This window comes from Saimiri boliviensis, chromosome 17, assembly GCF_048565385.1.
Source record: "Saimiri boliviensis isolate mSaiBol1 chromosome 17, mSaiBol1.pri, whole genome shotgun sequence".
Classification (NCBI taxonomy): domain Eukaryota; kingdom Metazoa; phylum Chordata; class Mammalia; order Primates; family Cebidae; genus Saimiri; species Saimiri boliviensis.
In genome coordinates, this window is record NC_133465.1 from 52248512 (window position 1) to 52270611 (window position 22100).

Genomic DNA, 22100 nt, shown 5'->3' on the forward strand with positions numbered 1-22100 from the left:
CTCATTGAGCCTCTTAAACAAAACACTTAAGCCTGCAAGTGATAAGTTAGGGGCCACGTGTGGTAGCTCATGCCTGTAATCCCAGCAGTTTGGGAGGCCGAGGTGGGTGGATCACCTGAGGTCAGGAGTTCGAGACCAGCCTGGCCAACGTGGCGTCTCTACTAAAAATACAAAAAGGTTATTTGGATGTGGTGGCACGTGCCTGTAATTCCAGCTCCGCAGGAGGCTGAGGCAGGAGACTCACTTGAACCTGGGAGGTGGAGGTTGCAGTGAGCTGAGATCATGCCACTGCACTCCAACCTGGCTGATGGGTTGAGACTCCATCTCAAACAAACAAACAAACAAATGATACATTAGGTACTGTCATCTGGGTGAAGGGTATTTATAAACACAAATATTATCAAGAAAGTGACTTGTTAATTGAGGAGGCAGAAAAACCAGAAAGCAGGTAAAGAGAAGAAGATTGATATGGGTCTCATCAGTGGACAAAATATATCAGTGCATTTTTTTTTGAGGCAATGATGTCAGGAAGCAAATAATTTAAATTTTAGGACATTACAGTACACAATATCTGCACTACTAAAAGTGAGATGGTTGACTGTACTTCAAAGGAGGGCCTGATGGTTGGAGGTGTTGACCTTTCCAGGTTTACTGCAGGATGTAGGGATGGGTTTGAGGCACTAATGCAAAGCTGCCCTGAACACTGAAAGGACAGTGCCTTCTGGAAGCAGGAGGAGTCCATCCCATCATAACACACCAGCCACAGGCTTGTCACCATCCAATGCTATCGATTACTTCCTTCCCTTTAACACCTTTATGGCCTTTGTTCGCCTTAAACAACAGATTAAGATGAGTTATTGGAAAATATTTTTGGGTATTTACTGCCATTACACCCCTTCCTCCACATTAGGAGAATGGAGCCCTGATCCATAGACCCACATTTCTGATTTTTTTTTTTTTTTTTTTTTGAGATAGGGTCTCGTTTTGTCACCCAGGTTGGAGTGCAGTGGTGTGACCTTGGCTCACTGCAACTCACCTTTTGGGCTCACACAATTTTCCCATTTCAGCCTCTCTGGGACTACAGGCATACACCACCACACCTGGCTACTTTTTAATTTTTATTTTTTGTAGAGATGAAGTCTCACTATGTTTCCTAGGCTAGTCTGAAACTCCTAGGCTGAAGTGATCACCCCCTCCTCCACCTCCGCCACCCTGCCCCACCTCATCCCCACAGTGCTGGGATTACAGGTGTGAGTCATTGTGCCCAGCCAACATTTCCTATGTTGTTGCCCTGGAAATCTAGGCTCTGCCTCCCCACTCATCTCCCAACTCTAATCATTTCCTGGCTTGGAGTAGAATGTTGCAGCTGGGGTCTCAGACAATGGCGGGGAATCATTCTTTTTTCTTCCCCAACTTACGCTCTTGCAGATGCTCTCCTTGAAGGGCTGAGCTACCATAGGGCAGTAAAGACAGCATTGCCCAAAGTTTTGGCATTGGCCAAGTGGAGTTTAATCACATGGAGTGGGCTCCTGAGCTGGGCTCTTAACATTCCCAGATGTGGTTGCCAAATAAAAAACACTATGTCCTATGCAATATTTAGTACACGCTTATAGTAAAAAATAATCATTTATCTGAAATTCTAATTTGTCTTGCCTTCCTGCTTTTTTTTTGAGACAGAGTCTTGCTCTGTCACCCAGGCTGGATTACAGTGGTGCAATGTTGGCTCACTGCAATCTCTGCCTTCTGGGTTCAAGCAGTTTTCATGCCTCAGTCTTCTAAGTAGCTGGGATTAGAGGTGCCTACCACCACACCTGGCTAATTTTTATCTTTTTAAGTAGAGACTGGGTTTCACCATGTTGGCCAGGCTGGTCTTAAACTTCTGATTTCAAGTGATCTGCCTACCTTGGCCTCCCAGAGTGTTGGGATTCCAGGTGTGAGCCACTGCACCTGGCCAAGAGTCCTGTATTTTTGTTTGCTGAATCTGCCAACCCTACTCAGAATTCTCTGACCTTAGGTCATTTGTCATTGGTCTACTGCTGTGGCTGGAAGGACCCTCCAGAGGTTAACTGATCTTGCCTTCTGCGTCCAGGAGGCCCACCCCAAACTCCTCTCCAGATACATGGTTAACAGATTTTCACCTGAAGACCTTCTGGCACCCTACCTGTCCCGCCCATACTAATGTGCAGAATTGAAGAGATTTTACTTTGAGAATTGAGGGTCAGCCCTATCCAAGTCTTCCAGAGAATCCATAATTGTTTTTCCCAGAAGAACTGGGGCTCTTCACTCCTGGGAACTTGGACACTGGAACCTCACAGTCTCTCTCCAGGCATTCATTTAATTACAGACATGTTGTAATTTGGCAGATTGGGAGACAGCCAGCTTGGGTTGTGGTGGTGGTTGTTTTTGTGTTGTGTGTGGTGAGCATTGGGTGTATGTTTAGAGAAGAAGGTGGGAGACAGTGTGGAAAGTGGGTGTGACTTCCTCTCCAGGCTCATCAGCACCCTCATATATAAACACCTGGTTTCATAACACTTGAGGTTACTGGAGTAAGATCACCTATTAGATACCTGACATTTATGGGAAGTAGACGTCTGCAGACTATGCTCAGCTTGACCCCCAGAGGGGTGACATGCCTGTTAGTTGTTGACTGGGGTTGAACAGGAAGTCAGCTTCCAATAGGGTTATGATTTTAGATGACTAATATTTTGGGAAAGAACTCAAAATATTGTCTCGGCTGGCAGATCCTGGTCTCTAAGAATGCAAAAAATGTCATTAGGTTCATAGCCCTCAGGAATGTAAATATATGAACCAGGGTAACCGACACAAATACTTGCAGGGGCTAAGGAAGCAAATAAGTTAGTGAAAACAGCTGGGTATGAGAAGATCATTTACAATGGTAGCTGATATTTACTGAACACTAATTCTGTGCCAGGCATTGTTCTGAGTTTTATGATATATTTAATTTAATTATTCCTCATAACAAATTTCTTTTGAAGTCAGTGCTATTACTATCTTCATTTTAAAGATAGAGAAACAGGAAACAGACATTCAGAAAGGTTAAGTAATTTTCCAAATATCATGTAGCAGAGTTAAATCACAAGTCAGGATTCAAACCCAGGGAGTCTCGCTCTAATGTCCACAGGAGCACGGACACACCAAGTCACACTGCCTTCCTTTAGGATAGAGAAGGGAGAGTGGTGGGGATTCTGGTGAACTAGAAAACATGCCTTCTAACTAAAAGGAGCAGCTCCTCTTCAGCTCTAGCTAGCTGCTGCCCTGCAGGAATATAGGTAACCAATGTTTCTAGCTCCTTCCTTCCTTCCTTCCTTCCTTCCTTCCTTCCTTCCTTTCTTTCTTTCTTTCTTTCTTTCTTTCTTTCTTTCTTTCTTTCTTTCTTTCTTTCTTTCTTTCTTTCTTTCTTTCTTTCTTTCTTTCCTTTTCTTTCTTTCTCTTTCTTTTCTCTCTTTCTCTCTTTTTTTTTTCTCTCTCTCCACCTTCCCCTCTCTCTATTTCTCCCTTCCTCCCCCTGCCTTCTTCCTTCTGTTTTTTGAGATAGGATCTCCCTCTGTCATCCAGGCTGGAGAGCAGTGGCATGAACTCCCAGGCCTTGACCTCCCAGGCTCAAATGACCTCAGCCTCCTGAGTAGCTGGGATTACAGGCATATGCCACCATGTGTGGCTAATTAAAAAAAAATTGTAGCAACAGGGTCTCACTGTGTTGCCCTGTCTGGTCTTGACCTTCTGGACTTAAGTTATCCTCCTGCCTTAGCCTCCCAAATGCTGGCATTATAGGCATGAGCCACTGTGCCTGGCCTGGCCTTTCTTTTTAAAGAGAATAATATAAAATTTTAGGGGGAGAATCTCCTGATTATTCAATATTGCCAATAAAATCAATTTTTATTTTTTATTTCTTTTTTTGAGATGGAGTTTTACTCTGTTACCCATGCTAGAGTGCAATGGCATGATCTTGGCTCACTGCAACCTCCACCTCCCAAGTCCAAGCGATTCTTGTGCCTCAGCCTCCCAGGTAGCTGGGATTATAGGTGTATGCCACCACACCCAGCTAATTTTTGTAGTTTTAGTAGAGACAGAGTTTTACCATGTTGGCCAGGCTGGTCTTAAACTCCTGACCTCAGGTGCTCTGCCCACCTTGGCCTCCCAAAGTGCTGGGATTATAGGTGTGAGACACTGCACCCAGCCAAATTTTTATTTTTTGATTTTTAAAAAACGTTTCTTTAGCTATAGAGGTACATGTACGGGTTTGTTCTGTAGATAAATTGTGAGTCATGGGGTCTGGCGTACATATTATTTCATCACCCAGGTAATAACATAGTACCTGATAGGTAGTTTTTTGATCCTCACCCTCCTCCCACCCTCTACCTTCAAGCAGGTCCCAGTGTCTGTTGTTCCCTTCTTTGTGTCTAATTTTTAAAATAAACACTTGGGTGAAGCCCCACACAGAGGTATGGCTGGGTTCTGTCTAGGGGTTACCAGTTCTAGGCTTCTGATTTGAGCCACTCAGGACAGATTATTGCTGTTCTAAAGATTGTCCCCTTAAAAAATTAATTTTTGAAAACTGTCCTGTTTTCTTCAAGGACCTTAATTACTTTGTCAAGAACACTTTATTCACAGCCAGTTAAGTGATTTCTGCTTCCTTCACAACCACCCTGCTCTGTGCTTCTTCCTGACAGAGTGTCCCAAGGGCCCTGACATCCTAGTTGTCCTGCTGTCAGTGATGGGGGCCATTCTGCTCATCGGCCTTGCTGCTCTGCTCATCTGGAAGCTCCTCATCACTATCCACGACCGAAAAGAGTTTGCTAAATTTGAGGAAGAACGCGCCAGGGCAAAATGGGACACAGTAAGAGGCTGGGCTGGGCGTCTTCTAAAAAGTCATTGGTCTGAGACCCTTCAGTGGAAGCAGCAGATGCTTTGGGTGGTCAGGTTCAGCCAGCGCCATTGTCTTCCTGTTATCCTCTGTTCTGGAAACTGGGAGAGATGTTTTCACTGTCCCCTTGTCCTTCGGCTTCCTAAAAACCACCTGATCGTCTACCATACAGTCACAGGAGCCACGTCAGGTAGTACTGACCAAACACAGACAGGACCCAGTTTTGCCCTGACCCTGAAGGAATGAGAAAGAAACATATTCTCCAACTGAGGGAGACAAGACAACCCTACACTGAGAACACATAATATATTATATGCTAATGAAGCCCAAAGCCTTAAACACAAATAGGAAAAAATATGATCACTAACATTTCCTGAGGATTTGGCATGTGCCTGGAACTGTTCTGAATGCTTTTTACGTATTAACTTATTTCATTCTCTAACAACACTACGTGGTGGTCAATATTATTATTTCCATTTTGTAGGTAAAGAAACTGAAGAGAGAAGTTAAGTACTTTGCCTGATTCTAGGAGGGAATTAGGTTACTATAGGAATCCTTTTTGGGTTTGCCTCTTAGAAATAGAGGCAGGATGTCATTCCACCTCACTCTTTTCTTTCTCCTCAAATAAATGGTTACTTCGAGGCTGGGTGTGGTAGTTCATGCCTATAATCCTAGCACTTTTGGGGGCCAAGGTGGGCGGATCACTTGAGCTCAGGAGTTCGAGACCAACCTGGGCAACATGGAAAAACTCCATCTCTATTAAAAATATAAAAATTAGCCAGGCATGGTGGTGCATGCCTATAATCCCAGCTATTCGGGAGGCTGAAGCAGGATAATCACTTGAATCTGGTAGATGGAGGTTGCAGTGAGCCAAGATCATACCATGCTCTGGATGACAGAGTAGGACTCTGTCTCAAAAAAAAAAAAAAGAAAAAAAAAAAGGTTACTTCCAAATCAGACTCTACTCTTTTATCCTTATTTTATTTAATTAAACAAGCATTTACTGAGAACATTCTGTATACTTAATCCTACTCTATTCCCTTTTGACTCTTTTTTCACATTTCAACTTTTTCCTGGACCCTCCAAATGGCCATTTGACTCCCCAAATGTCCAGGGTTAGGCTGCAAGTTTGTTCCCATTTGATGGTGATCCCAGAGCTTTGTAATCAAGGGTCCCAAGAAACTGAAATGTTTCTGTTAGAACAGTGTGGAACATCCTGTACCTATGAGGCCCACAAGAATGTGTTTTGTGCAGCTACCATTAAACCATATGAGATTTGTTACTTTCTTTTTCTTTTTCTTTTTTTTTTCTGAGACCGAGTCTTGCTTTGTCGCCAGGCTTGAGCACAATGGCACGATCTTGGCTCACTGCACCCTCCACTTCCTGGGTCCTGGTTCAAGCAATTTTCCTGCCTCAGCCTCCCAAGCAGCCAGGACCACAGGCCTGCACCACCATGCCCAGCAAATTTTTGTATTTTTAGTAGAGATGGGGTTTCACCATGTTGGTCAGTATGGCCTCGATTTCCTGACTTTGTGATCCACCCGCCTCAGCATCTTTTGGAACATAGTTTGGGAAACCTAGTGAGGGTCTTACTTTTTCCTGATCACATGATAGTTTTGTGGATAGTACTTCCCCCTCCCCTCTCCTCCCCTCCCCTCCCCTCCCCTCTCCTCCCCTCCCCTCCCCTCCCCTCTCCTCCCCTCCCCTCCCCTCTCCTCCCCTCCCCTCCCCTCCCCTCTCCTCCCCTCTCCTCCCCTCCCCTCCCCTCTCCTCCCCTCCCCTCCCCTCTCCTCCCCTCCCCTCCCCTCTCCTCCCCTCCCCTCCCCTCCCCTCTCTTCCCCTCCCCTCCCCTCTCCTCCCCTCCCCTCTCCTCCCCTCCCCTCTCCTCCCCTCCCCTGCCCTCCCCTCCCCTCTCCTCCCCTCCCCTCTCCTCCCCTCCCCTCCCCTCTCCTCCCCTCCCCTCCCCTCTCCTCCCCTCCCCTCCCCTCCCCTCCCCTCCCCTCCCCTCCCCTCCCCTCTCCTCCCCTCCCCTCTCCTCCCCTCCCCTCTCCTCCCCTCCCCTCTCCTCCCCTCCCCTGCCCTCCCCTCCCCTCTCCTCCCCTTCCCTCTCCTCCCCTCCCCTGCCCTCCCCTCTCCTCCCCTCCCCTCCCCTCTCCTCCCCTCCCCTCCCCTCTCCTCCCCTCCCCTCTCCTTTCCTCTTCTCCCTTCCTTTACTTTCCCTTCTCTCCTTCCTTCTTTTTTTGAAACAGGGTCTCACTCTGTCACCCAGGTTGGAATGCAGTGGTGCCATCACGGCTCGCTGCAGCCTTGATATCCTGGGCTCAAGTGATCCTCCTACCTCACCCTTCTGAGTAGCCAGGACTGTAGGCACACACCACCACAGCCAGCTAATTTTTGTATTTTCTTTCTGTTATAGAGAAAGGGTCTCACTCTGCTACCCAGGCTGATCTTGAACTCCTGGGCTCAAGCGATCTTCCTACTTTGGCCACTCAAAGTGCTGGGATTACAGGCATAAGCCACCATGCCTTGCCATGGTTAGTGCTTGGCAGGATTAGATGAAAACAAATTAAGAATTATTTGAGCAAAAGCTGTCCTCTGTGTTCTGAACTCCACCTGCTACATTTCTGTCCCTTGTCTACATCTCCCATCACTGCCACAGGGAATGGAAAAGGGGAAAAGGGCAAAATAGAGGGGGACACGGGGTGAAATAGGAGAGGTTCTGTCCTCCAATGCTGTGGGATCACTGAAGAGTGATAGGCTGAATTTAGCTCCTTAGAAATAGTAACGGGGAACAGGTGTGGTGGCTCACACCTGTAATCCCAGCACTTTGGGAGGCTGAGGCAGGTGGTTCGCTTGAGCTTAGGAGTTTGAGACCAGCCTGGGCAACATGACAAAACCCTTTCCTACCCCATCTATACAAAAAATGCAAAATTATTCAGGCATGGTGATGTGTGCCTGTAGTCCCAGCTACTTGGGAGGCTGAGGTGGGAGGATGTCTTGAGCCCACGAGGTGGAGGTTGCAGTGAGCTGAGATTGTGCCACTGCACTCCAGCCTGGGCAAAAGAATGAGACCCTGTCTAAAAAGTAAGTAAGTAAGTAAATAAATAAATAAATAAATAAATAAATAAGAAATAAGAAACAGTGGCAGGATGGCATTCTACCTCATCTCCTCCTATGATTTCCTATCAATTTCCATGCCAAGAACTAAAGTGTGAGTAAAATGAACATTTTTCTGTTTCATTAATGGTGTATTCCAGAAAAGGGTGACTTGGAAAAACTCAGATGAATTTTAAACATTTAGGGTAGGGAAGGACTGAGGAATTCACTGTAAGATGCTTTTCTGTTTCCTCCACAGGCCAACAACCCACTGTATAAAGAGGCCACATCTACCTTCACCAATATCACCTACCGGGGCACTTAATGATAAGCAGTCGTCTTCAGATCATTATCAGCCTGTGCCAGGATTGCAGGAGTCTCTGCCATCATGTTTACAGAGGACAGTATTTGTGGGGAGGGATTTAGGGCTCAGAGAGTGGTGGGTTGGGAGAATGTTGGTATGTGGAAGTATGGGTCTGTGTGTGTGGGGTGGGGAGTGTGTGTGTTGCATGTGGGAGTGTGTAATTTAAAATTGTGATATGTTCTGATAAGCCGAGCTCCTTAGCCTTTGTCCCCAGGATGCTTCCTGCAGGAATTCTTCCTGCTTAGCTTGAGGGTGACTATGGAGCTGAGCAGGTATTTGTCATTACCTCAGTGAGGAGCCAGCTTTCCTCATCAGGCCATTGTCCCTGAAGAGAAGGGCAGGGCTGAGGCCTCTAATTCCAGAGGAAGGGACACCAAGCCTTGACTCTACCCTGAGTTCATAAGTTTATGGTTCTCAGGCCTGACTCTCAGCAGCTATGGTAGGAACTGCTGGGCTTGGCAGCCCAGGTCATCTGTACCTCTGCCCCCTTTCCCCTCCCTCAGGCTGAAGGAGGAGTTGGGGAGAGCTGCCTGTGCCTTTCACCAGCCCCTCAATCCAGCTATGGTTTTATTGCAAGGGAAGTCCTTGCAACCTAGTTCTTTGACCTGTTGGGAGTGAGGATGGCAGGGCCATTCAGGGGTCATTCATGGCCCAGGGGATGCATCAGCATCTTCTAGTTCATAATCACAACCCTCCAGATTTGCCCTATTGGCAGCTCTACCCTGGAGGTTTGTTTATAAGAAGTGTATCACCCTTACACCAGCACCATCTCTTTACCTCCTAATTCCACACGTCACTGCTGTAGACATTTGCTATGAGCTGGGGATGTCTCTCATGACCAAATGCTTTTCCTCTAAGGAAGAGAGTGCTGTTGTAGAGCCAGGAGTCTGGCCCTACTCTTCTGGCCTTTTTTCCCTCGTCCATGGCACCTCTACATACCCAGCCCTGTGCCTTTGTGTGCTGTATCCATCCATGGGGCTGATTGCATTTTCCTACTACCTCTTGGCTGCCTTGTGAAGAAATTATTCCCATGTATTGGCTGGGAATAAGTGCCAGGATGGAATGATGGGCCAGTTGTATCAGCATGTGTGGCCTGCTCTTCTACGAGCTGGACAACCTCATTTTAACTCAGTCTTTAATCTGAGGGGCCACAGTGCAATTTTGTTTTATTTTTCTCATGATGAGGTTTTCTTAACTTAAAGGAACATGTATATAAACCTGCTTGCATTATATTTGTAAGTGTATGCGATGGCAAAGAAGGAGAGCATAGGAAACCACAGAGACTTGGGCAGGGTACAGACACTCTCACTTGGTATTGTTCACCGAAAGTCACTGCCCAGGGGCTGGATCTGTGAGGGGCTCTCTCATGCTGGAAGGCTATGGGGATGCATGGATGGGCACACTAGACCTTTCCTGAGAGAGAGGGACTGTTCTTTTGTTCCAGAAGAGCAGTGGCTCCATTGGTGTTGACATACATCCAACATTAAAAGCCACTCCCAAACACCCAAGAAAAAAAGAAAGACTTAATAAGTTGTTCTATGAGCAGAAAACTGGAGTTCTGGCCTCAGTGTTGCAGCTAAATAATCTTTGACTCTAATTAAGGCAAGTCACTTTCTTCACCTTAAGGCTCAGTTTTCTAGTCTGAGAAATGATGGGTTTTGAGCAGCCAGTCTTGAAGGCCTCTTTCAGTGTCAACATTCTAAGATGCTGGGACTTACTGTGGCATCAAATGTGTGGTCAAGATTCTGTGGGATATTGATACTGTTTGTGCTTTTGATTGGGAGATCTGAGAGACCGGGCTTTGGCAAGAGCAGATGTCATTCCATATCACCTTTCTCAATGAGAGTCTCATTCTATCCTCTCTCCAAACCCCTTTTCCAACATTTGTTAATAGTTACATCTCTCCTGATGTAGCACTTAAGCGTCATTTGGTTACTACTTCTTCCTTCACTTTGCATACATTTGCATCCCCATATTAGGGAAGAGGAATTCATAAGTAGCTGAAGTATCTATTCTGTATTCTTGTGTTAACATTGAGAATAAGCCTTGGAATTAGATACCGGGCCATGACTGAGCCCTGTCTCACCCACGGATTACTCCTTACTGTAGGGAAAGGGAATGTGGTGGAGGGGTAAATAGGGGACGGGGAGGGATAGTCATGGAACCCAGGAGTCTGGAACCTAATTATAATCTTCAGCTATTAAGACAGATCCATGAGAGTGTTAATGGGACATTTTCTTTAGATAAGATGTTTTATATGAAGAAGCTATATTGAAGGGGGAAGAAAATGTATTTAAAGGGTAAGTCAAATCAGTCATCTTCTCTGAGCTACTGGAATGAAGTTCACAGGTCTCGAAGACCAGTACTATTTGTCAATATGTGAGGCTAACCTGTAGCTGCTTTCATGAGGTAGCAAATAGCAGTTTTGGCTTGTTGGGTGAACAGCTAAACAGGGTTCTGACATGATATCACAGTACAAAGGGATTGTGTCTAGCTTTTTTGGAGAAAATTTATGTCTAGTCTTAGGATCTGTGGAAATGATGGGAAACTTGGAATATTCCTGACAAGTTGTCATATTAGGAGTCAGTTCTTTACTTCTCAGATACTCCTAGGTCATCCATGATTTGTTTTTTTGAGAAGAAGCCTCACTCTTGTCACCCAGGCTGGAAGGCACTGATGCAATCTTGGCTCACTGCAGCCTCTGTCTCCTGTGACTAACTTGAACCACAGGGTTCAAGTGATTCTCCTGCCTTAGCTTCCCAGGTACTGGGACTACAGGTGCCTGCCACCACGCCTGGCTAATTTTTGTATTTTTAATAGAGATGGGGTTTTACCATGTTGGCCAGGCTGGTCTTGAACTCCTGACCTCAGGCGATCCACCTGCCTCAGCCTCCCAAAGTGCTGGGATTACAGGCATGAGCCATCTAGACTGGCCAGTCATCCATGATTTTAATGTGGGGGTCCAAAGCCTCTTTTTCTTTGTTAAGTATTCCGGGTTGAAATTTCTTAAGCACCTTCCTGACTTCCTAACCACCTTCTCTGTTTGGGTTTGTGCAACAGTGAATTAAATGTACTTTCTAAAAAGAATCGGCCTATGACTGCCCAGTGCTTCCTGTGTTGTTATTTCTGTTTTCTTTGGGTGAAAGAATAAGTGTCATTGACTCAGAAATGATTATTTTAGAATAGGCATGTTCCCAAATGTAGCAGAATGATGACTACTATGGGTACTGAAGCTAGCTTCAGAATCCAGAGCGTCTCTTTCCTTTTTTTTTTTTTTTTTGCAATGGAGTCTTGCTCTGTTTCCCAGGCTGGAGTGAAGTGGCATGATCTTGGCTCACTGCAACCTCTGCCTCTTGGGCTCAAGTGATTCTCCTGCCTCAGCCTCCTGAGTTGCTGGAATTACAGGCGCCCACCACCATGCCCCACAAGTTTTTGTATTTTTATTTATTTATTTATTTTTGAGATGGAGTCTTACTCTGTCACCCAGGCTGCAGTGGTGTGATCTCTGCTCACTGCAACATCCACCTTTCAGATTCAAGTGACTATCCTGCCTTAGCCTCCCGCGTAGCTGGGATTACAGGCATGCACCATCATACCTGGCTAACTTTTTGTATTTTTAGTAGAGATGGGGTTTCACCATGTTGGCCAGGCTGGTCACAAACTGACCTCAAGTGATCCCCCAGCCTTGGCCTCTTAAAGTGCTAGGATTACAGGTGTGAGCCGCTGGGCCTGGCCCTCTTAAGATTTAATATTTTTAAAATGAGTAGGTTATTATTATTCTGTTTGAATTTTCTTAAAAATTGGGTATTATTTAGGAACTTGCACAATCTCAAAAGTACAGACTGCCCATGTACCCTAGGTCTTGTTTGTAGGAAGCATAAATGGATAAAATAAGAGCTTAATGGCAAATTATTGACAGGACCATTTAAATGGACAAATTTTGTTTAAGGCAGTGGGTGTCAAAGTGTGGTTCCAATACCAGCAACATCAATATCAGCTGGAAACTTGTTAGAAATGAAAATTGACAGGCCCCACCCCACAACTACTGAATCAGAAAATCTGGGAGTGGGGACCCACTATCTGTTTTAAGAAGACTTCTTGGTGATTCTTATTCATGCTCAAGTTTAAGAACAACTGATTTAAGGACTCACATATGTAGCCTTCTTGCCTAGCAAGAACTTTATAATAAGACAGCTCAGTTACTATATACAGTTAATAACAAATTCGGAAGATGAATAACATATTCAGAAGATGAAATATCCACTCACACAAAACAAAAATCTACTTTGACCCATTTTCTAGGTTAAGTGATCTTGGGCATCTTGGTTTCACGCATGACCACAGATTCCCATGAAAAACCAAAATAATAGGTCAAAATCCTAGGAAAAACCAGACAAGATACTTTTTATGTGTGCCAAGATGCAAGCAAGAAAATATTCTTACAGAATTTATTCACAGGAGATGGGATCAAAGTCCTAATTATTAACATGTTCATCCTATAGGATGCTAGAATAATAATTAGATTTTGTTACTTTACTTTTTTTAATTTAAAATTTATTGAGCACCAACTGTGTGAGACTGAAGTACTTTACAGAACAGTGATAACATAACCTTTGTCTTTGAGTCCCTTTTTTTTTTTTTTTTCAGACATGGTCTCATTTTGTTGCCGGAGTGCAGTGGCATCATCATGGGCACTGCAGCCTTGACCTCCCAAGCTCAAGCAATTCTCCTGCCTTAGCCTCCCGAAGTGTAGGGACTGCAGGCACATGCCACCACACTTGGCTAATTAAAAACATTTTTCTTTTTAGAGGTGAGGTCTCACTATATTGCCCAGGCTGGTCTTGAACTTCTGGGCTCAAGCAGTCCTTCCACCTCAACCTCACAAAGTGCTGGAATTACAAGCGTGAGCTACTATGCCTGGCCTGAGTCTGAAATTCCTTGCATAATGTACATTTTCTTCAGCACAATACAATGCATGACATCATTAAGAGCTTACATGAACATAGACTGAGACCTTTTATGGTGAAATATTTTGAGAGTCACTGTTTTATTTATGTCTTGTTAACTGCTGACTAAATGTCTGGATGAAAATAGAGGATCTTAGGTAAAATGAGATCAAAAACTATATGTCAAGCCACATTTGTAATCTAACTCTTGCCTTCTGTAGTCCAGACTCTACAGTAACAGAGCCATCTAATGATCACTGGGACCAATTACAAGCAGATTGCCTGGGAATTACAGTGTACTTACTTTTCACAATGATATAATGGAACCATAATGTATGCTCTGCAAATAAGCCATTTAAAAATCATTTCTATTTGGTTTTATAATACAACATACTTATGGAAGTATATATTCCTAATTTGTTTTAGTTTGATTAAAACATGCAAGGAGGCAGTCTTAGAAGCTTGTGATTAGGATTAAGTATATAATTACATGAAAATTAAAAAACCCATTTAATGTGGCTACCTAAGAATGGTTTGTATGTGAAAAGAAAATGCAGAGGTCAGGAATATGACTGCCTTCCTTGAGGCTGCTATTATAATGAAGCCCCTCCAACTCCTTGCATAAAGGAAACACTTTTCATCAGCTTTGTATTTTCTGACACACCAAAGATTGCTCACAGAAAGCTCCATTTAGAAAATTTAGGAGCCTTTAAACAAAAATGTCCATTGTAAATTATTCTTTAGCAGTGTCCCTGATAAGAGCTTGTAAAGAAAAAGTTTCACAGTTGATTTCATTTTAGTGTCTTAATTGGATTTTCCAGTGACTCATACAGAATTGGCATGATTCTTTGGGGAGATCACAGTGATGATGTGTAAATATCACTTTGGTGGCCAGTGGAAATACTTAGTTAAGAAATTGGAAAAAAAATGTTGATGGGTGTGTGCTGAACTTTGCTTTTCCTGACCCTTACACTCACCATTGTGACAGAGATTGCTGACCATGCCCAGCATGTTTTCTGCTTCTCACATAGTATTAGAAATTCTGATTTTTAGTTGGGCACATGGTTGCCCAGAATAAATATTCTTCTCTTATTACTAATAAGCACATTTAGTAAAATTGCTGGATACAAAGTTAGCAGGCAAAAATCTTGTAGCTACATGTGCCGTGTCCACCTAATAGGCAATGAGATGTAAATGAAAGAGGTGTATGCAACTTCCAGTAAATACTGTTTAAGGGAAGGAACATACTTTTCTCCATTTCCTTAATCCTGCAGGCTGGAATGCAGAGGTAATACCTAGAAGTTAAGTAGCCATCATAGGTCAATATGTGACCTTGGGAATTGTATTTTTTATATATATATATATATATATATTTATTTATTTTAAGGAGGTGGGGTCTTGCTATGTTGCCCATGTTGGACTTGAACTCCTAGGTTCAAGCAATCCTCCCACCTCAACCTCCCCAATTAGCTGGGACTACAGGTGCCTGACACTGCACTCAGTGAGGATTGTATTAGTTATCTGTTGCTGCATAAGAAATTACTCTACAATTTAGTAGCTTAAAACAACAAACATTATCTTGCTGTTTCTGTGGTCAGGAATTCAGGAATGGCTTAGCTGGGTGGTTCTGGCTCAGAGACTCCCAAAAGGTTGGAGTCAAACTGTTGGCCAGGATTGTAGTCAGTTGAAGGCTAAAAAGGGCTGGAGAATCATTTTCTAAGATGGCTTACTCACATGGCTGTTGGCAGGAGGCATCAATTCCATGCTGGCTATTGGCAATAGGCCTTAGTTCCTCACCACTTGGACATCTCTACAGGACTGCTTGAGAGTCTGCATGACATGTCAGCTAGTTTCTCCCAGAGGGAGTAATCCAAGAGAGAACAGGGAGAAGCCACGATGTTTTGTTATGACTTAGTTTTGTAAGTGTCATAACATAATTTCTGCCATACACTATTCATTAGAAGTAGCTCACTAAATCTAGCCAACATTCAAGAGGAGGGGAATAGATGCCACCTCTTGAAGGGAGGAGCATTGTGGACAGAATCATGGCCCCCAAAGACAGCCATATTCCTATCTCCAGAACCTGTGACTGTGTTACCCTATGTGGAACAAACAACTTTGTTGAGGTAATTAATGATCTTTAGACGAGGCAAGCATCCTGGATCATTTCAGCGGACTCAGTGTAATTGCAAGTGTCCTTACAAGAGAGAAGCAGGGCTGGGCATGGTGGCTCATGCCTGTAATCCCAGGATTTTGGGAGGCTGAGGCAGTTGGATCACTTGAGGCCAGGAGTTTTAGACCCGCCTAGCCAACATGGCGAAACCCTGAATCTACTAAAAATACAAAAAAATTAGCTGGGCGTGGTGACGCATGTCTATGATCCCAACTATTTGTGAGGCTGATGCACGAGAATTGCTTGAATCCAGGAGGCAAGGGTTAGAGTCGACCATGATTGCACCATGGCACTCCAGCCTGGGTGGCAAAGTAAGACGCTGTCAAAAAAAAAAAAAAAAAAAAAAAAAAAAAGAGGGACTTAGGAGAGCCAGAGTGAGAGTGAATGGAAGTGAGTAAGACTGATACAGCCACACGTCAAGGAATGTATAGAAGTTGGAAAAGGCAAAGAATGGATTCTCCTCTATAGCCTTAATAATGAATACAGCCTTTGATTTTAACCCTATAATGCCCATTTTTTGCTTTTGGCCTCCAGAAATTTGAGATAATAAATTTGTGCTATTTAAGCCACTAAGTTTGTGGTAATTTGTTATCACAGCATAGGAAACTAATACAAATATCAAAGTGATTGTGGTCATATTTTAAGTCTACCCTAGACCATCCTCTGGTCACAAATTATTTATAGTTCTCCCACATGCAGAATAAACGTACCCCTTCTAAGGCCCCAGAATCATATCCCATTATAGCATCAATTCAAAGTTCAGAATCTTATCCTCTGTGTAAGTCCAGTGAAGATGAGGCTTCTTGGATGTAATTCTCTAAATATAACTACTCAGGTACATGCCTTTCAATCTGGAGTTCTGTGAACAAAAAGAAAAAGGTCATATGCTCCTTTCCCTACAACAACCAATGTAAAATGTCAGGGGCAGAGAGATAACTGCTATGGACAGGTGGAAAACAAGGTACACAGAAGTCACTGGTTCACAGCAATTCTGAAATCCACTTGAGTACAGGTTTGCAGATCCACATTCAAAGTCTGGGAATAACTCCCTACGGCTTTTGGTTCCATCCTCTGGGCTCTTGGTTTTATCCTCTAAGTCATTCCTTTTTTGTGAAAGGTAGATATGTTTGCATCTAAATAGTTTTCTTACTTTGCTTCCTGTTTGTAGAAATGTGGAGGTCCAAAGGCCCCTTTCCTTTTTGTACTTTCTTTTAGCTCAAGCTGACAGTGTTTCTGACAATACAATTCTCAAAACAATTTTTGAATCCATTGTGAATTTTATTGGGTTTTAGTCTAGGAAACAAAAGTCATGTCAGCAAATCTCTTTTGTCTCTTTCATTTGGGCTTCTGCTGAAGGACAAAGACCTTAAGTTTCTTAGATGCCCTATTGTTTGAATGAGAGGACCTGTGAACCACACTCTTAAAAAATCTTTTTGGTGTGTGTGTGTGTTTTTTTTTGTTGTTGTTGAGACGGAGTCTCACCCTGTCACCGAGGCTGGAGTGCAATGGCGCAATCTCAGCTCACCATAACCTCTGCCTCCAGGGTTCAAGTGATTTTCCTGCCTCAGCCCCTTTAGTAGCTGGGATTACAGGTACTTGCCACCACACCCAGCTAATTTTTTTGTATTTTTAGGAGAGATGAGGTTTCACCATGTTGGCCAGGCTGGTCTCGAACTTCTGACCTCAGGTGATCTACATCCCTCAGCCTCCCAAAGTGCTGGGATTACAGGTGTGAGCCACTGCGGCCAGCCACTCTTAAAATCTTTAGAGGGCCTTTTGCCTGATTGAATGGTACTCTGAGGTACCAACTGTAAACACAACAGGTGTGGGGAGTGGAAACGTTGGGGAGGGAGGGTGGATTGGGGACATTTTCAAAAATAAAAGACATGGTCTCAGCACTCAGATATTTCATAATCTTTGGGGGGATAAACTATATACGTACATTTAAAAAGCACTGAAGAATTATAGATCATATCCCTAATGAAAATAGATGCAAAAATTCTCAACAAAATACTAGCATACTGACTTCAAAAATACATTAAAAGAATAATTCAGCATGATCAAGTGGGATTTATCCCTGGGATACAAGGATGGTTCAACATATGGGAATCTACAAATGTGATACACACATAAACAAAATGAAGGACAAACACCATATGATCATTTCAATAGATGCATAAAAAGCATCTGACAAAATTAAACATCCTTTCATGATGAAAATTCTCAACAAATTAGGTATAGAAGGAATGTACCTCAACACAATAAAGGTCATATATGACAAGCCTATAGCTAACATTCTGAGTGAAAAGTTGAAGGCATTTCCTTTAACATCAGGAACAAGAAAAGGATGCCTACTCTTACCAGTTTTTTTTTTTTTTTCCAACATAGCACTGGAAATTCTAATGAGAATTATGCAAGAGAGGGAAATAAAAGGCATCTTAACAGGAAAGTAAGCGTTGGAATTTTCTGTTTGTTGACAATATGATTTTACATATAGAAAACCCTAAAGATTCCACCAAAAAACTGTTAGAATGAATTCAGTAAAGTTGCTGTACACAGTCAACACACAAAAATCAGCAACATTTCTAGATGCTAAAAACAAACTATCCAAAGAAGAAATTAAGAAAATAATTCTACTTGCATTAGCAAAAACCAAAACTGAAACAAAAAAGGTGTAAATTTAACCAACAAAGTGAAACTTCTTTACACTGAGAACTACAAAACACTGATGAAAGAAATTGGAGAAAACACAAATAAATGAAAAGATGGCCCATGTTCTTGGATTGGAATAATTAATGTAATTAAAATGCCCATGAGGCTGGGTGTGGTGGCTAATGCCTGTAATCCCAGCATTTTGGGAGGCCAAGGTGGGCAGATCATGAGGTCAGGAGTTTAAGACAAGCCTAGCCAACATAGTGAAATCCCGTCTCTACTAAAAATACAAAAATTAGCCAGGCATGGTGGCACATGCCTGTAGTCCCAGCTACTTGGGAGGCTGAGGAAGGAGAATCGCTTGAACCTGGGAGGCGGAGATTGTGGTGAGCTAAGATTGCACCACTGCACTGCAGCCTGTGCAACAGAATGAGACTCTGTCTCCAAAAAAAAAAAAGCCCATGCTACTCAAAGTGATCTATAGATTCATTGCAATTCCTATCAAAATTCCAGAGTTATTTTTCATGGAAATAAAAAATCCTAAAGTTCATATGGAACCATAAAAGATCCCAAATAACCAAAGCAATCTTGAGCAAAAAGAGCAAAGCTGAAGGCATCATGCTACCTGACTTTAAAATAAATGACAAAGTTGCAATAAGCAAAACAGCATGGTATTCCATAAAAACAGACACATTGGCCTATAATAGAACATGAGTCCAGAATTTACAGACTTGAATTTTGTTAAGGAGCTAAGAACACACGATTGGGAAAGGAATCTCTTTGATAAAAACTTCTGGGAAACTATATATCTATGTGCAGGAGAATGAAATTTGGACCTTTATCTCACAACATACACAAAAGTAAAAATGGATTGAAGACTTACATGTAAGACTTGAACTACTAGAATAAAACACAGGGGGAAAGCTACTAGAAGAAAACATAGAAGAAAGCCACTAGAAAAAGTTATAGGGGGAAAGCTCCACTACATTGGTCTGGGCATTTTTTTGGACATGACCTCAAAAACACAGGGAACAAAACAAAAAATAAACACATGGGATTACACGAAACTAAAAGCTTCTGCACATCAAAGGAAACAGTTAACAGAGTGAAGAGACAATCCACTTAATGGGAGAAAATATTTACAAATCATACATCTGATGAGGGGTTAATATCCAAGATATACAAGAAACTCAGTAGCAAGAAAGCAAATAATCTGAACAGATATTAAAAAATTTTTTTTTTGTAGAGATGAGCCCTCACTATGTTGCCCAGGCTGGTCTCAAACTCTTGGGCCTAAGCAATCCTCCCACCTTGGCCTCCCAAAGTGCTGAGATTATAGGCACAAGCCACCATGCCCAGCCTGACACAGGCATTCTTAAAAGAAGACATAAAAATGGACAACAGGTTTGTGGGAAAAAAAAATCACTATTATTAGGGAAATGCAAAATAAAATTACAGTATCACCTCACACCTATTAGAATGGCTATTATCAAGCTGGATGTGGTGGCTCACACCTGTAATCCCAGCACTTTGGGGTGCTGAGGTGGGTGGATCACTTGAGAGTCAAGAGTTCCAGACCAGCCTGGCCAACATGGTGAAACCCTGTGTCTACTTAAAAATACAGAAATTAGGCCGGGTGTGGTGGCTCAAGCCTGTAATCCCAGCACTTTGGGAGGCCGAGGCGGGTGGATCACGAGGTCAAGAGATCGAGACCATCCTGGTCAACACGGTGAAACCCCGTCTCTACTAAAAATACAAAAAATTAGCTGGGCATGGTGGCACATGCCTGTAATCCCAGCTACTCAGGAGGCTGAGGCAGGAGAATTGCTTGAACCCAGGAGGCGGAGGTTGCGGTGAGCCGAGATCGCGCCATTGCACTCCAGCCTGGGTAACAAGAGCGAAACTCTGTCTAAAAAAAAAAAAAACAAAAAACAAAAAAACAGAAATTAGCCAAGTGTGGTGGCACATACTTGTAATCCCAGCTACTTGGGAGGCTGAGGCAGGAGGATCGCTTGAACCCAGGAACAGAAGTTCCAGTGATCTGAGATTGCACTGCTGCACTCCATCCTGGGCAACAGAGCAAGACTTCATCTCAGAAAACAAGTAGCTATTATCAAAATGCTGAAAAATAATAAGTGTTGGTGAGGATGTGGAGAAAACTTGCACACTGTTGGTGTTACGTTTTTACAGCCATTATGGAAAACTATGTAGAGATTTCCCAAAAAATTAAAAATAGAACTACTATATGATCCAGTGATCCTATTTCTAGTCATATATCGAGTAACTGAAATCAGTATATCAAAGACATATTTGCACTTCCATGTTTATTTCAGTATTATGCACAATTGCTGAGATATGGAATCAACCTGTGTGCATCAATGGATGAACAGATAAAGAAAATGTGGTATATATATACAATGGATACTATTCCGCCTTAAAAAAGAAATTCTGTCATCTGTGACAACATGAATGAACGTGGAGGACATACTAAGTGAAATAAGCCAGGCTCAGAAAGACAAATACCACATGATCTCACTTATATGTGGAATCTTAAAAAGTCAAACTCATAGAAGTAGCCAGTAAAATAGTGGTTAGAGGCTGGGAAGGGAGGGAGGGGGTAGGAGACTCAGGATGGGGAGATGCTGTTCAAAGGGTACAAGGTTCGGTCAGACAAGAGCAGTAAGTTTCTGAGATCTATTGCACAGTGTGGTGACTATAACTAATAATAATGTGTAGTATATCCAAAATTGCTGAGTAATTTCAAATATCTCACCACAAAAAACATTAAATGAGGTGATGGGTATGTTAAGCTTGATTTAGTCATTCCATATTGTGTGTGTGTGTGTGTGTGTGTGTGTGTGTGTGTGTGTATATATATATATATACACACACCACATTGTACCCCATTAAATACTTACAATTATGATTTGTATATATAATAAAATCTCAAAATAAAAATATTAAAGAATGCCTACAAAGCAAGGTTTAAGATCTAAATGAACACAGTAGTAGCACGGAAGGGATTAAATATTGTAACATTTATTGAGCATTACGTATTTTTGAATTTCCACAACAATGGAAGAATGAGAAAATTGACGCTCAGAGAGCATAAGTATTTTGCCCAACCGCATACAGTTAATACATAGGAGAAACAAACACACACAATAAAACCAAACTAACCAAAGTATCTCTTTCAAAAGTAAAGGACAGTCCTGTGAAAGGCAGCCCGGGACAAATTTCAGCAAAGCCGTGGGACACATGGCCTTCGAGCGGCTGTTCACTATTGAGTAGCAGAAGCCAAGAAGGACGGAATGTTTTAGGAGAAAGGGCTCGGGGGTCGGGGGTGTTCAAAGGATGGACGGAAGATAAAAGTGAAGTGGGGTCAGACCGTGGTGGGGCAGCGCACTGGACAATGAACGGCGATTAGGGAACAGTGACGAGCGGGTGGGAAGGACGGAGGGCGGATCGCGGCCGGGCTGCGGGAGGAAACGGTGCGGACCCGAGTCCCCGCCGCTGGAGGGCAGCGCTGTTCGGCCCGCCCAGTGAGGTCACAGGCCCTTATGAGGTGGGCTAGGCGGGCGCGACCGCAGCGCCTTCCAGTCGGCGCGGAGGCGGCGTTGAGGTCAGCCGCGCCCCACGGCCCCGGAGCCCCTGAGCGGTGGCGGTGGCCGTGGCAGCAACGTCTCCGCGGCGGCCAGGGTCCCGGGTCCGACCCGCTCGGGGCGCTAGGCGGGCGGAGCGTCGGGCTTGGTCAGGTGACTGCGGGGGCGGGGCCGCGCTGCGCGGGAGCCTGGGAAGGAGGGAGAGCGAGAGCGACGCCGCGGGAGGTGCCTCAGGGGCACGGCCGGATCCCGCCAACCGCTGAGAGCGCCGGGGCCTCGAGCCGGGCGGGACGGAGGGCAGCCCCGGGCGGGTAGTGGGACCCTCAGGGGAGGAGGTGGGGAAGGAAGGCGAGACTCGCGGAGGAGTTGGCAGGGGAGCCTT

General features: G+C 43.8%; 1 protein-coding gene and 1 long non-coding RNA gene across 2 annotated transcripts in view; one reads left to right on the top strand and one right to left on the bottom strand.

Annotated features, from left to right (window-relative positions):
• The window catches only part of ITGB3 (integrin subunit beta 3), a 58523-nt gene extending 47091 nt beyond the window's left edge, over positions 1–11432 (top strand). The window contains exons 14-15 of the mRNA XM_010330278.3: positions 4692–4858; positions 8241–11432. Of these exons, the coding sequence (XP_010328580.2) occupies positions 4692–4858; positions 8241–8306 (233 nt within the window). The 3' untranslated portion in view covers positions 8307–11432. The remainder of the gene's footprint in view (positions 1–4691; positions 4859–8240) is intronic.
• Positions 506–21839, bottom strand: LOC104649991 (uncharacterized). The gene is made up of 3 exons (XR_012514685.1): positions 21628–21839; positions 16175–16323; positions 506–831 (listed from the first exon to the last, which is right to left on the bottom strand). It is a non-coding gene; the product is annotated as an uncharacterized LOC104649991 (long non-coding RNA).
• Between the last annotated feature and the right edge of the window lie 261 nt (positions 21840–22100).